At 37.5% G+C, this 15,835-nt stretch overlaps 1 protein-coding gene across 1 annotated transcript in view; it reads left to right on the forward strand.

The window, feature by feature from the left end:
- The window catches only part of LOC128688223 (uncharacterized), a 598,240-nt gene extending 585,088 nt beyond the window's left edge, over positions 1 to 13,152 (forward strand). The window contains exon 4 of the mRNA XM_070086551.1: positions 13,047 to 13,152. Coding sequence (XP_069942652.1) covers positions 13,047 to 13,060 — 14 coding nt within the window. The 3' untranslated portion in view covers positions 13,061 to 13,152. The remainder of the gene's footprint in view (positions 1 to 13,046) is intronic.
- The last annotated feature ends 2,683 nt before the right edge of the window (positions 13,153 to 15,835 follow it).

The raw sequence follows: 15,835 nt of genomic DNA on the forward strand, positions 1-15,835 counted from the left end.
TTAATAAATCAGCGACTTTGCAGTGTATTTTCGTATGGTATTTATTGTTGTATTCTAGTTTTCTTGGTCTCATTTTATAGAATGGAAGACATATTACAGAAATTGAGATGATTTTGACTGGTTTTACAAAGAAAGGTGCCTTGAAATTGAGCTCAAAATAGCAGAAATGTTCGATTTTTACCAAACTTCAAAAGTAAACAAATCGTGCCAAGCGTGCAATACACGTCAACTGGTGAGTCTAATATTCTTTCACAAGTGCACCAATAATATTTATACCATTTTTTACACTAATGCAGTAGTCTGCATAACAGTAAATCTTATATTTTTTGTGAAAATAAAAATTCAAAGTGGAAAGCAAAAGAATATAAGAGGGGACTTGAGACATGACTAATGACTAGAGGAAATGTCATTTTAGTGCCAGGAATGTCTTTCTTGTTTATTCTGGACCCTATTCCGAAATTGGCATCTTTTGAAATTTGTGTGAAATTGGCAAAATTGCTAAATTCTGACCACTGTACTGGATAGTTGAATTTCATAAATGAGTGGTTTCTTGCATCCATTCGATAGAAAAAATGGAGTTCTAGCGAAATATTCATGTTTTTTGTCGACTAGTACAGTGAAATTGGCCGAAAATGGGGCTCAAAGTGGGCAAAATCGCCGATGCGTAAACATCGCCGAGACCGCTAACTTTGCGAGAGCATAATTCCGTAAGTTTTCTATCAAATTTCAAACTTTTGGTGTCTTTATGATCGGGAAAAGATTCTCTATCTTTCCATAAGAGAAAATAATTTTTTTTTTTTTTTAAATTTGGCCGACCCTGAGAACGAGTTTCGGAGAGGTCCTGTCGACCCTCAAAGGGTTAAGGCTTTAAAAGATCTTACTCAACCGACACCTCCCTAATTAATCTGATGAATTACTTGAAAACTGAAATGTCAATGGGGAACCTCATAGGTGTGGTATCCTTAGACCTGCAAAAGGCCTTCGATACTGTCAACCACAATATATTATGTAAGAAGCTTCAAGCTATCGGTATAGGTTCTGTAGACTGGTTTAAATCCTACCTTAAAAACAGGAGACAAATTGTCAAAATCAACAAAACGGAATCAGAACCCTTGCCGATAGCATATGGAGTTCCCCAAGGTAGTATTCTCGGTCCTTATTATTCCTATGCTGTTAACGACATGCCTATCAGTGTCAAGTGCAAACTCCTACTGTTTGCAGATGACAGTGGTCTGTTAGTGTCAGGTAAAGACCCACAAGATATAGCTAATGTATTAACACTGGAACTGGAGTCCTGCAGCAAATGGTTAGTAGACAACACACTATCTTTACACCTCGGGAAAACTGAAGCCATTCTCTCTGGCACAAAACATAAACTGAGAAGGGTAAATAATTTTAATGTCCAGTGTAATGGGAAGCCCATCACTTCAGTTTCCTCAGTAAAATATCTGGGAATCCCCTTTGACCCATGCATGTCAGGAGAATTGATAGAGAACAGTGTAGTAAAGAAGGTGAATGCCAGCCTGAAATTCCTCTATAGGCTCGCAAGACCCTATGTCTAGCCCTTATACAGTGTCATATGGATTGCGCTTGCTCTTCATGGTACTCTGCCTTGAGAAAAAACTGAAAGATAGACTGCAAATCACCCAGAACAAAATAGTAAGATTCATCCTGGACCTGGGTCCAAGAGAGCATGTAGGCCAGGATGAATTATAGCAGTTGGATATGCTGAATGTAGAAGACAGAGTAAAACAACTGAAGCTAAATCATGTTTATAAAATTGCTCACAAACAGTGTCCAGAATATCTTGCTGTCAATTTTGTCAAGGTTGGGAACCAAAGCAATCATAGTACTAGGGGGAGAGAACACAACTTTGTAGTACCCACAGTCAGTGAGCAGGCTTCAAACACCTTTTACTGTACAGCAATAAAGGAATGGAACAGACTGCCCGCACATGTCAAAGCCAGTCATAGCATGAACCAGTTCAAGAAGAGTGACAAAAGGTGTCTGATGAAAGTAGCTACAGAAAGGGAGAGGAATGATTTTTTATTTTTTAGCTAACACACGTGTAATTTTACCTTATTCTTAGTAATGACCCTCATATTGTCGATAGTTTTAATGACCCTCGTGTAGTAGATAGTCTTTTTAGTATGATAATAAGATGTTATCTCCATTATGGAAAAATAATAAGATATTATAATCTTCATATTATAATAATAAGGTAAAAGGACCCCAATGAAAATAAGTCACTCTGTCTGAACTTTTTGAGTTATCCTAGGTTCTCTACACATACGCTGCTATGTATGATAATCAAAGTAACTGTATTTGTGTATACCTGAATAAACTTACTTACACTGTCATAATGTATTACGTTTTTACTGCTTAAGACTACAAATGCAACAGAAATAATAGTATTTCTTACCTTAAATTGTGGGTGCTGGTATTTGTAGATGATTGTGAAGAGAGTGGAGAGTTATGTTGTGGCCCTACTGGGCTGAGGTGGATGGTAGAGGTTCTGGTACTGAAGGCAATGGTTGTACTGGAGTGTGCATAAATTCTGTAATGGATTTCTGTTCTATTTTACCCCGCAGTACATTATACGACTGATGGTAAGACATCAGCTACTCTAGACACTGTTTCAAAGATTTGTCAGGGTCTTCAGTGAAAAAGTCTAACTTTAGGTCAGTAAATCAGTCAAGTCAATAAGTCAGTCAAGTCAGTCAGTAAATCAGTCAAATCAATCAGTAAACTTAGTCAGTAAGTCAGTCAGTAGGTCAGTCAAGTAAATCAAGTCAGTCAGTCAAGTCAGTCAATAAGTCAGTTAACCCTTTCAGGGTTTCTGATGTACTAGTACGGCTTACGCACCACGGTTATTGACGTACTAGAACTCCTAAATTCTAGCGCCTTCAAATTTAGTGAGAGAAAGCTGGTAGGCCTACATATGAAAGAATGGGTCTATGTGGTCACTGTGCACAGTATAAAAAAAATCCTGCAGCTCACAATGCATAATGAGAAAAAAAAAACTCCGACCATGTTTTTGGTTTAAAACAGCGAGTTTGCAGTGTATTTTCGTATGGTATTTATGGTTGTATTTTAGTTTTCCTGGTCTCAATCTATAGAATGGAAGACATATTACAGAAATTGAGATGATTTTGATTAGTTTCATAATGAAAAGTACCTTGAAATTGAGCACAAAGTAGCAGAAATGTTCGATTTTTACCAAAGTTCAAAAGTAAACAAATCATGCCAAGCGTCCAAAACACGTCAACTGGTGAGTCTAATATTCTTTCACAAGTGCACTGATATTTCTTCACAATTTCTACACTAATGCAGTAGTCTGCATAACAGTAAATCTTCTATTTTTTGTGAGAATAAAAATTCAAAGTGGAAAGCAAAAGAGATGTAATAGGGGCCTGGGGACGTGACTAATGAACAGAGAAAATGTTATTTTAGTGCCAGGAATGTCTGTCTTGTTTATTCTGGACCCTATTTGGAAATTGGCATCTTCTGAAATTTGTGTGAAATTGGCAAAATTGCCAATTTCTGACCACTTTATTGGATAGTTGAGATCGGTAAATGGGTGGTTTCTTGTACCCATTCGATAGAAAAAATGGAGTTCTAGCAAAATGGATATGATTTTTGTCGACTAGTAGACTGAAATTGGCTGAGAACAGGGCTCAAAGTGGGCGAAATCGACGATGCGTAAACATCGTCGAGACCGCTAACTTTGCAAGAGCATAATTCTGTAAGTTTTCCATCAAATTTCATACCTTTGGTGTCATTATGATCGGGAAAATATTCTCTATCATTTCATAAGAAAAATAATTTATTTTTCCAAAAAATTTTCGACCCTGAAAACGAGTTTAGGAGAGGGCCTCTCAACCCGGAAAGGGTTAACCTTTCAGGGTCCATGCCGTAGATCTACGGCTATACATTGAGGATCCAAACCGTAGATCTACGCCATGAGCTCAGCTCACTCTGATAAGCTGTGAGCAGTAAATCTAGGCCTAGATATGAGAGAATACATCTATGTGGTATGTGTGCACCACATAAAACAAATCCTGCAGCACACAGTGCATAATGAAAGAAAAAAAACTGAGACTAATTTTCGATTAAAACAGTGACTTTGCAGTGTTTTTTCGTATGTTTTTATAGTTGTATTTGCGATTTTTTGGTCTCATTTGATAGAATGGAAGATATATTACAGAAATAGAGAAAATTTTGATTGGTTTTAGTAATGCAAATTGCTTAAAACTGAGCTCAAAGAAGCAGAAATGTTCAATTTTTGCCGATGTTCAAGAGTAAACAAATGACCTCACACATTTAATACATGCCAGCTGGTGGGTCTAATATACATTCACAAATGTGGTGATATTATTTATACAATTATTACAATATTGCATAACAGTAAATCATCTATTTTTTGGTTTGAATAAAAATTCATGATGTGAATAAAAAATCAAAATGGAATTCATTTGTAAAGCCTGAAAATGTAACTAATGAACAGAGGAATTGTTAGTTTAGTGCCAGGAATACCTGCACTGTTTATTCTGGAAGTTATTTTGAAATTAGAATATTTTGAACTTTGCATTAAATTGGACAAATTACTAATTTCTGATCACTTTATTTTGCAGTTGACACAGTTGACTTGGTAATTTCTTGTTCTCAATCGATAGAATAGAAGTAATACTAGTGAAATAGCTAAGAATTTGGTTGACTGGAATAATGTAATTGGCCTAAAATGGGAGTCAAAGTCGGCAAAATTGCCGATACATAAATATTGCTGACACATCAAAATTTGCGAGAGAATAATTTTGTCAATTTTCCATCAAATTTTGTACTTTTTGTTTTATTACCTTCAGAAAAAGATTCTCTAGCATTTCTTAAGAAAAAATAAATGTCTTTGCAAACAGTACATTGAGATTTTGTATTTACAATAGTGAGTTGCAATGCAATGAGAGCCTCTATTATGCCTAGGCATTATGAGCCAACTTAACATTATTGGCTTACAGACTACTTAACACTAAGGATTATATCATAGTTGTACAGTAGGATAGTAATAATTTCATAGTTGTACAGTAGATTATTAATTATAAGTGAATCTAATTTGTATAAGACAAAAGATATATTCATACATTCAAAAATGCTTTTTGTGAAAACTATGATTCAATTATATTCCTGTCAACAATGGATAAAAGGTTCAAAGTGATTGTTGAAGTTATGATGTGGGAGTACATAAGTGAGTATCTAGGGTGATTAAGTGGCTTTTGAGAAGTCTTAAATTGATTTTCAGACCGGGTTACTTTAATATCTTCTGGTAGTGAATTCCATATTTTGGGGCCCTTTATGTGCATAGAGTTTTTACACTGTGATATGGACACGAGGTATATCAAAAAGAGATCTGTGTCTTGTGTTGTGGTCATGTGTCCTGTTTAGGTTGGTGAGGAGAAGTTTGAGTGGAGGGTTTATATTTGCATGTATTGTTCTGTGTATGTAGTAGGCACATGAATAAGTATGGATGTTCATAATGGCGAGCAGATTCAGACTTTTGAAAATTGGTGGAGTATGCTGGCGGGAGTGGGAATTTGTTATCATTCTTACTGCTGCCTTTTGCTGGGTTATTAGGGGTTTTAGGTGACTGGATGTTGTTAATCCCCATGCACAAATTCCATATGTAAGATAAGGGTACAGTGCCAGGAGAGCCGATTGTGGAATGTAGTACCTTATCTTTGATAGTGTGCCTACAGTCTTGGAGATTTTCTTGATTTGTTGTATGTGTGTCTGGAACTTAAGGCTACTGTCAAGGTGGATACCTAGGAATTTTCCCTCTGTGAGCCTTGTGACTGATGATCCATTTAGCGTTATGTTAATTGGATCATTTGCAGTTTTGTTTCCAAACTGAATGAAATAGGTTTTGTCAGTATTCAGGGTAAGTTTATTAGTCATCATCCAGGCAGATATTTTCTGCAATTCGGCATTGACTGTTTGCTAGTATGACTGTGTTTGGGTGGGAAAAGACATATGTAGTGTCATCTGCAAATAATATGGGTTTGAGTAGCTGTGATGCATTTGGTAGATCTTTGATGTAGATGAGAAAGAGAAGAGGTCCAAGGACACTTCCTTGTGGGACTCCTACTGTGATTGGTTGGGTGGAAGAGTTTGCATCGTTTGCATACACATATTGAGTTCTGTTACTAAGGTATGATTTTAGGTAGTTGAGGGAGTGGCCTCTGATACCACAGTGCATTAGTTTGGAGTACAGCAGTTCATGGTTGACTGTATCGAAAGCTGTATGTAAATCAATGAAAATGCCAAGCGGGACTTCTTTCTTTTCCAGTGAGGTATATATTAGTTCTAGCATGTGTATGATGGCATCATTTGTGCTTTTATTATTCCTGAATCCAAACTGACAAGGGTTTAATATGTTGTGTGAGACAAGGTAGGAATAGATCCGTCTATGAATTAATTTTTCAAAGATTTTAGAGAGCAGTGGTAAGTTAGATATTTGTCTATAGTTATTCAAGTCAGCTTGGTCACCTCCTTTGTGGACTGGAACTGAACACGTATGAACGAAGGTTGGGATGGTGATGGCGGGAGTGTCGGGGGTGGTAGGAAATGGCGGTAGGTCTCCCCCGCTGACCCATAACAAGGCGGCAGCTTGAGCTGGGCAAATTTTTTCCACGCCCGCAAACGGAATAGTGTTAAGTTGATTTTTTTGAAGTGTTGTATAAAATTGTGCCACAATTTTTCAATAGTGCAATAACTAAAACATGGCAAATAAATCTGTATAATATAACAGTCTACTTTTACTTTGTAGAAGTCAGTGTTCAACTTCACCTGGCAGCTACATGTTGTTATTACGTACACGCCAAATATCAACTGTAGCAAACCATACCTTGAACTTCAGATGTTCAATGAAACCTTCCTCTTCACCATAGGGCAAGTCTCTGAATATGTTGGTCATCTTCTGGTCGAAGAATATCTTGACTTTCTCAGCACAATGAACTTTCAGCTGCTTGTTCTGGAAAGTATAACGATATTACAGGTTTTGTCTTCAACTTCATCACTTTAAAAATCATGCTAATTTTATACTGTGGTGTAAAGAACAAAAAAGAAACACCTTGAGTTATATTTTAAATTCAAATCAAAATTTTTTTCTAGCTAAATATAAATATTTTGTAAATATTATAGACAAAATAACATATATTTTTTCTCTAATATTTAGTTTCCTTTCTAAATGTAGTTTATTTGTAACACTGGTCTGCATTTGGAATGTTTTTAATTTTTATTTTTATTCATGGTTGCAATCTTACATGTTCTTGGGCTGCTGATCATAAATATCTAAACCATTTTGCTCTATCACGTAAGGATTTTGAATAAAATACAAATTAATGATAATAAAAAATGTGAATTTTTAATAAATTGTTAATTTATTAGAATCAGGCAAGTAATAATGGAAAAGCACATTCTGTTAGTTTGAAGAACATGTGAATTCCAGATCAACATTGTTATGGGGCTATAGGACCCAACATGTATTTACAAGTAACAGTTACTCTGGAATACCTAATTATATTGAATTGATGGGGACTTTGCTCTAAATGTCATAAGGGCTGATCAACCTTATGACTGAGAGGCAGCTGGGTCAAGCCTATTTTTCTCAATATAATAGGTTATACTATAGACACATAAACACACAATTTAAATAAGTAGTTTATAAAGTTGTATTTCTTTTTGTAAAAGTAAAATTAAGGGTGGTAGAATTGTGGTAACTGGAGAATTGTGCTTGGCAACAGTCTTTTGTTTTGGTGGGAGGAGCTTAGCTAGTCTTTCTCTCTCTCCCTCTCACTGAGGCTCTCTCTCTATGGCTGACCTTCAACCTGGCAGGATCTCTGGGTCCTTCTTTCTACCTTTTGGGGCATTATGTGTGCTCCAGGGGTGAGTTTTTATAATTTAAGTTGTGGCCACCATACCCAGGGTGACTAAAGTGTGTCAAAACACTGGTTAGCCCAGAGTTATGTCAAGAAGAGAGAAGGACAAAAGTTGTTGGAATACACCATGTGGAGAACAGCTATGGAGTGTGTAGATCTTTGTTTTGAAAATGTGAGGCTGTAATTGTATATTCTGTACATATCTATTGAGAATACAGTTATATTTTTATAGTAGTAGTTTACATAACCTGTGAAGAGGGCTGGTGAAAGGATATCAGAGACACTCAGGATGATCAGCCATAATGTAAGTATTACCCCTAGACAGATAAGGCCATTAAGTAAAAAGCTACCCCACACTAGAACATATAGTGAGAACCTTATTATCAAAGGAATAAGGGACAAACCAACATAACAAACATGAATCAAATCAAATGATTTTATTAAAAAAATATGTTCCTAATGGTTCGCCTACATACTGAATCAAAGGAAGCAGGACTGCTTTGATTTTCGATTGTGCTGTGCATCGAGACTATTACGTTTCAATGACCAGCAGTAATCCACCATCATGCTGACATTCCATTTGCCCTCGTATCGAGTTTCCATGTTGCAGGTATCCTGATGGAACCACTCTCCTAGTTCCTCACTGTAGTCCCCACAATTGTTTGGAAAATAGTCAAGATGTGAATGCAAAAATGTGCATCTTCACACTCATTCTAAACTAAAGTTGTTGGAAACTTGAAATCAGGTCTTGGATCACTTTTTTCATATTCAGGAGAGCGCCTGTTTCCCAGGAAGTTGTGGACAACCTGCCTGAATGAAAACCAGGTATTCACCTCGACACCTGCTAATGCTCCATCAAAATGCTTGTCCTTCATCAATTCCTGAATCTGAGGGCCAACAATGATTCCTGCCTTTAACTTGCCTTCACTTATATGAAGAAACTTTGACTCCAGGTACTTGAGAGCAGTTTTATTCTTATTCAAGGCCTTCACAAAATTTTTCATAACCCCTAATTTGATGTGGAGTGGTGGCAGCAGAATATTTTTGGGGTCAACTAGTGGCACAGTTATCACATTGTGATTTGCAGGTGAGAAGCTGGTTCTTGGTGGCCAGTCCTTTTGTTCGTAGTGCTGGCTGTCTGCCCTACTATCCCAAAGACACAGAAAATAATGATACTTGGTGTATCCGCCTTGAAGACCTAGTAGGAAAGCAATAACTTTTAAATCACCACAAATGAGAAAATTGTGATTCTGGTACTTGACTGCAGATATTAGTGTCTTAATATTTGCATAAGTTAATGACATTTGGACACTATGGCCAATTGGTACAGATGCAGCTGTGTTGCACTAAGAACAGCAAGGCAGCACCTAGTAATCGACTATTCCATAAGACGACCCAGCAGGACGTCGGTGCCCCATCCACCCCCCTCACCACCCAGAGTGATGCATCACCAACAACAAACATGGCCGACTCACCCTCACCCACCAACCAAGGCGACTCAACTACAACAACACCAACCGTGACTGACTCCCTCTCTACCTCTGTTGCCTTCATAGGATTTAACCCATCTGATATGCTCCCAGGTATGACTAATGATCCTGACACTTTAAAGAATTACATCACCACCCTAACGGCAGATAACTTGAATCTTCGTGCTGAAAATATGTCTCTCCGCGCAACAATAACAAACCACGAATCTAAGTTACTTCACCTTGAGAATAAGATCAACAGCCTTGAACAACAGCTAACATCACCTGGCACGACTGATTTTGGAAAGACCCTCCAATCAGTCATAGCCAGCCACACAGATCAAATAACTTCCCAAAACACAAAGATTGAAGATGCTGTCAAGGACTGGAAAATAAACATGGATACCCAATTGAACAATTATTTTGCTTACCAAGATGATAAGGCAGAGCAAGAAAAGCTAGCCGATGCAGTAGTGATTAACAGTCAACTCTTTCCTAGTGAATTAAACCATACCAACTGCAGAGCTACAACTCTCCAGATCATACGCGACCCCCTACAGGTTAATGTGCCAGTGTCGAAAATAAAAGAATTACGGTTACTAGGGAACCAAGGGCGAAAGTGTTATGCTCAGATTTCACACACAAGACAGAAAAAGACCTAATAAGTTCATCTATTAAAGCAAAAAAAGATATATACATAAATGAGTCTCACAAGAAAACGACAGAACTTCCTGTACAGAGTGAGAAAACTAAAACGTGAGAATAATGATAAAATTCACCAGTGCTTTGTACATGATGGACAAATTCTAGTAAGAAAAACAAATGTAGGCCGTGTGTACTACATTACAAATGAAAATGAACTAGCAAACTTCCTTCATGATGCAAACATTACAGAGTCTGACTGATATTAGTGACCAAATCATTGTACTACGTTAGTGTATGTTATTATGCCATTATTGAACTAATCCCTGTACTATCACCTCCTGGATAGTATTTACTACCTCATTATCCCATGTGTCCCACACAATTCCTTGTGTGACCCAATTTGTGTTATCTTCCCAGATTTCCCTTTCACAATTTATTACTTGTTAATATGATACTTACTCTTTAATAATATCTGAATTACCATTTATTCCTACTTAAGCACTGTTATAATTCTTTTATAATCTTACCTAATTTTCCCTTTGCTCCCAAACTACAAATAACAAACTAGTGTATGCTCCTACTGCACTACTGTGCAATTCATTGTACCATCTTCCACTAGCTAGTATCAGCTACCTCAAATAATATTTCTATAGTGATATTAATTGCTCAAACTTTATGCTATAAGCCAAATCCTACTCCCAGATTAATTTCATATCATAGTGTCAACCTATTTAAAGGTTGTTTTACCACTACTTAATTTAGTCCCTTTTCACATGGTGACTTATTTAGCAGTTGCAATCACAAAAAACAATGGATTTGGATTATTACATATGAACCCGCGGGGTGATGGTCACGTGTTGGTAAACAATGGCACACTGAGCATGAATGGCGTGGGAGACTGGCTTTGTGTGCGCGGTGACAGGCGGATGGGTCTAATCACGAAACTCGAGGCCAAATTTTGCCGAAAAAATTTGCCGAAAGTCGAATTTCACGAAAGTTGATGCTGCCAAAACTCGGGGGTCAACTGTATCTCTCCCGCCTGCATTCCAGAGAGTACAGGTTCAGGAACTTCAAGCACTCCCAGTAATTGGGGTGTTTTATCTCCGTTATGCGCGCCATGAAGGTTCTCTCTACATTTTCTAGGTCAGCAATTTCACCTGCCTTGAAAGGTGCTGTTAGTGTGCAGCAATATTCCAGCCTAGATTTAGAACAAGTGACCTGAAGAGTGTCATCATGTGCTTGGTATCCCTAGTTTTGAAGGTTCTAATTATCCATCCTGTCATTTTTCTAGCAGATGTGATTGATACAATGTTATGGTCCTTGAAGGTGAGATCCTCTGACATGATCACTCCCAGGTCTTTGATGTTGGTTTTTCGCATGCAGATTTGGGTGTCATCTGCAAAGGAAGACATGGTGCTGCGGCTGACATCCTTGTCTATGTCAGATATGAGGATGAGAAACAAGATAGGAGCGAGTACTGTGCCTTGTGGAACAGAGCTTTTCACCGTAGCTGCCTCAGACTTTGCTCTGCTGACTACTACTCTTTGTATTCTGTTTGTGAGGAAATTATAGATCCATCGACCGACTTTTCCTGTTATTCCTTTAGCACGCATTTTGTGCGCTATTACGCCATGGTCACACTTGTCGAAGGCTTTTGCAAAATCTGTATATATTACATCTGCATTCTTTATGTCTTCTAGTGCATCTAGGACCTTGTCGTAGTGATCCAGTAGTTGGGACAGACAGGAGCGACCTGCTCTGTTGCCCTGGGTTGTGTAACTGATGGGTATCTAGATGGGTATCTAGATCTTTGCTTCTTAGGACCCTTTCAAAGATTTTTATGATATGGGATGTTAGTGTTATCGGTCTGTAGTTCTTTGCTTTGTGGAGTGGGGCTATGTCTTGTTTTTAGTAACTGTGGGACGACCCCCATATCCATGCTCCCTCTCCAAAGGATGGTAAAAGCACGAGATAGGGACTTCTTGCAGTTCTTGATGAACACGGAGTTCCATGAGTCTGACCCTGGGGCAGAGTGCATGGGTATGTCATTTATCACCTGTTTGAAGTCATTTGGCATCAGGATAACATCAGATAGGCTTGTGTTTACCAAATTCTGTGGCTCTCTCATAAAAAATTCATTTAGATCTTCGACTCTAAGTCTGGTTAGCGGCTTGCTAAAAACTGAGTCATACTGGAACTTGAGTAGCTCACTCATTTCCTAGCTGTCATCTGTGTAGGACCCATCTTGTTTAAGTAGGGGCCCAATACTGGATGTTGTTCTCGACTTTGATTTGGCATAAGAAAAGAAATACTTTGGGTTTCTTTTGATTTCATTTATGGCTTTTAGTTCTTCCCGCGATTCTTGACTCCTATAAGATTCCATTAGCTTTGGCTCGATGTTTGCTATTTCTCTAACCAGTGTCTCCCTATGCATTGCAGATACTGTATATCTCTTTTAGCTGCTCTGTTATTCTTTTCCATCGCCTGTAAAGGGAGCGCCTGTCTCTTTCTATTTTACATCTACTCCACCTTTTTCTTAAAGTAATAAGCCTTGAGCATACATCGAGTGCCACAGAGTTAATCTGTTCTAGGCATAAGTTGGGGTCTGTGTTGCTTAGTCTATCTTCCCAGCTTATATCGCTTAGGACTTGGTTTACTTGGTCCCACTTTATGTTCTTTTATTGAAGTTGAATTTGGTGAAGGCTCCCTCGTGACTGATCTCATTTTGTTGGTCTGGGGCTCCGCGCATATACGTATGTCTGAACCTCGATTATGTTGTGATATGAGTACATTGTTTTTGATATGGTGACATTTCGTATCAGATCATCATTGTTTGTGAAGATGAGGTCCAGTGCATTCTCCAATCTAGTAGGCTCTATTATTTGCTGGTTTAAGTTGAATTTTGTCAGAGATTTAAAAGCTCGTGTGTGTGTGAGTTCTTGTCTGAGCTGCCTCCTGGTGTTATCACTACAACAACATTATTTGCTATATTCCTCCATTTTAGGTGCCTCAAGTTGAAATCCCCCAGGAGCAAGATGTTGGGGGCAGGAGCTGGAAGATTTTCCAGACAGTGGTCAATTTTCAACAACTGTACCTGGAATTGTTGAGACATTGCATCCGGAGGCTTGTAGAATGCCACAATGACTAGGTTTTGGTTCTCGATCTTTACTGCTAAAACTTCCACTACATCATTTGAGACATTAACCCTTTCAGGGATCCCAGGCCTTCTCCGAGACTTGTTCTCAAGGTCGCCAAAATTTAAAAAAAAAATTATTTTTTTCTTATGAAAAGATAGTTTGTTTTTTTTAAATCTTATAGGCTAAACAAAAAATTTTTACCATCAATACTTACCGAGATATGGAGGCATGAAGTTGACAGAAAATGCCTTGTATATGGTAACATCGCCGACTGCTGATCACCCGGTATTACTTTATTTATTTTTTTTGGTACTATTTTCTATTATTTTTTTTATTTTTTTCCAAGTAATTTTAATGGCCTGTGAAACCAATATGATCACTATTTTGTAAGTTATTTATTTTTCTATACAACACAATAACTGCATAAACACTGTTGTCACTGTTTTGTTTACAGAAAATATTTACACAAACAAACGATATGAAATGTTGTTTATTACTATTTTTCTATATTTTATATACAGTAGGGCCCCACTTATACGGCTGGTTAGGTTCCAGGCTACCGCCGTAAAGCGGAAACTGCCGTAAAGTGGAACACCCTTTTTTTCCACTTAAAAATGCATACAAACACTAGATAACAAGATTACACTAACATATATTAAGTTAGCAATAGAACCAGGCATCAAAAAACAATAAAAAAGTACAATACACACATAGTGCACTCATTACTTACCTTAAAATATTTATAGTCTTAATCTAGGGTGAGACAAGTAGTATTTATTGTAAGAAATCAAGTGTGGTATGTATGGTAGTCAGCCAGGCTACCATACCAGGCCACCCCACCCACACATACAATTCTCTGATATTTAAGCATCCCAGAGCAATAAAATGTATATACAGTTTACTCATTGCTTGCCTTAAAATATAGGGTGAGATGAATAGTATTTATTGTAAAAAATCAAGTGTGGTATGTATGGTAGTCAGCCAGGCTACCATACCAGGTCACCCCACCCACACATACAATTCTATGATATTTAAGCATCCCAGAGCGATAAAATGTATATACAGTTCACTCATTACTTACCTTAAAATATAGGGAGAGATGAATAGTATTTATTGTAAAAAATCAAGTGTGGTATGTATGGTAGTCAGCCGGGTTACCATACCAGGCCAACCCACCCACACACAATATTCTATTACATTTAAGCATCCCAGAGCGATAAAATGTATATACAGTTCACTCATTACTTACCTTAAAATATTTGTAGTCTTAATATAGGGTCAGGAGTAAGTAAATGAGATAAAACGAATAAATGAGAGAGAGAAAGAATGAGTACATGAGAGAGTACAGGCGCAGAGTTATGTAAACAAACCAGGCGAAGGTAAGTTTTGTAAACGAAGTGTACACGTCTGGTTTGTGTACAAGTTACATTGTGTACAGGTTGTCTCTACATTGATACGGTAGAATAAATAAAAAAGAACACTCCCATTCTCATGTAACATCATTTTGAGAAGAAATGATGCTCTGAGTGAAGGCAATGGAAATAAGTCACTCTGACTTTTTTGGGTTATCCTAGGTTCTCTACACATATGTTGTTATGTATGATAATCTATGTAACTGTATTTGTGTATACCTGAATAAACTTACTTACATACATACGAAAGGAATAATTTTCTACAGTTACCCCCAGTAACACATTTTCTCTTATGTTAGATTAGAGAAAATGTTATTCTTGGCGTCACTAGTACAAGTTATCTGGCTACCACATCTCATATTTATGTTTATTTATTCTACTGTAGGGTGTATTTATCATCTTTTTATGTTATGTATCGTGCTTATTATATAATTTTGAAAACAATATCATGGATGGATTAATGAAAATGTGTATATTAACGTAATATACAACATTTAATGAGACTCGGTGATTATTATTATTATTATCATTTCTAATATGGCGTCACTTGTGCAAGTTGTCTGCTACCACATCTCATATTTATGTTTATTTATTCTATTGTGGGGTGTATTTATCATCTTTTTATGTTATGTATCGTGTTTATTATATAATTTTGAAAAAATATCATAGATGGATTAATGAAAATGTGTATTTAACATAATATACGACATTTAACCCTTTGACTGTCGCGGTCGTATATGTACGTCATAGGAGATACCGTGTTTGACGTATCTATACGCATAAATTCTAGCGGCTTCAAATCAAGCAGGAGAAAGCTGGTAGGCCCACATGTGAGAGAATGGGTCTCCATGGTCAGTGTGCACCATATAAAAAAAATCGGGGAGCCAGTGGTGCATTGTGGGAATACCATTTCAGTCGTCCTTTTTCAGCATGTCTAGCGGTAAGAAATATGTGACTTCCCTTCAAATCTGGGACTCTTCTCTTCCCAAGTGATGCTCTAACACGATGGAAGTGTCAATGAAGATCAATTTCATGATTTCGAGGAGTTTGAGACCAAAAGCAATGGAGGAGGAGGAGGAGGAGGAAGAGGAGGAGGAGGAAGAGGAGGAGGAGGAAGAGGAGGAAGAGGAGGAGGAAGAAGAGGAGGAGGAAGAAGAGGAGGAAGAAGAGGAGGAGGAAGAAGAGGAGGAGGAAGAAGAGGAGGAGGAAGGAAGGAGGAAGAGGAAGGAAGGAGGAAGAGGATG

This window comes from Cherax quadricarinatus, chromosome 19 (genome assembly GCF_038502225.1).
Source record: "Cherax quadricarinatus isolate ZL_2023a chromosome 19, ASM3850222v1, whole genome shotgun sequence".
NCBI lineage: Eukaryota > Metazoa > Arthropoda > Malacostraca > Decapoda > Parastacidae > Cherax > Cherax quadricarinatus.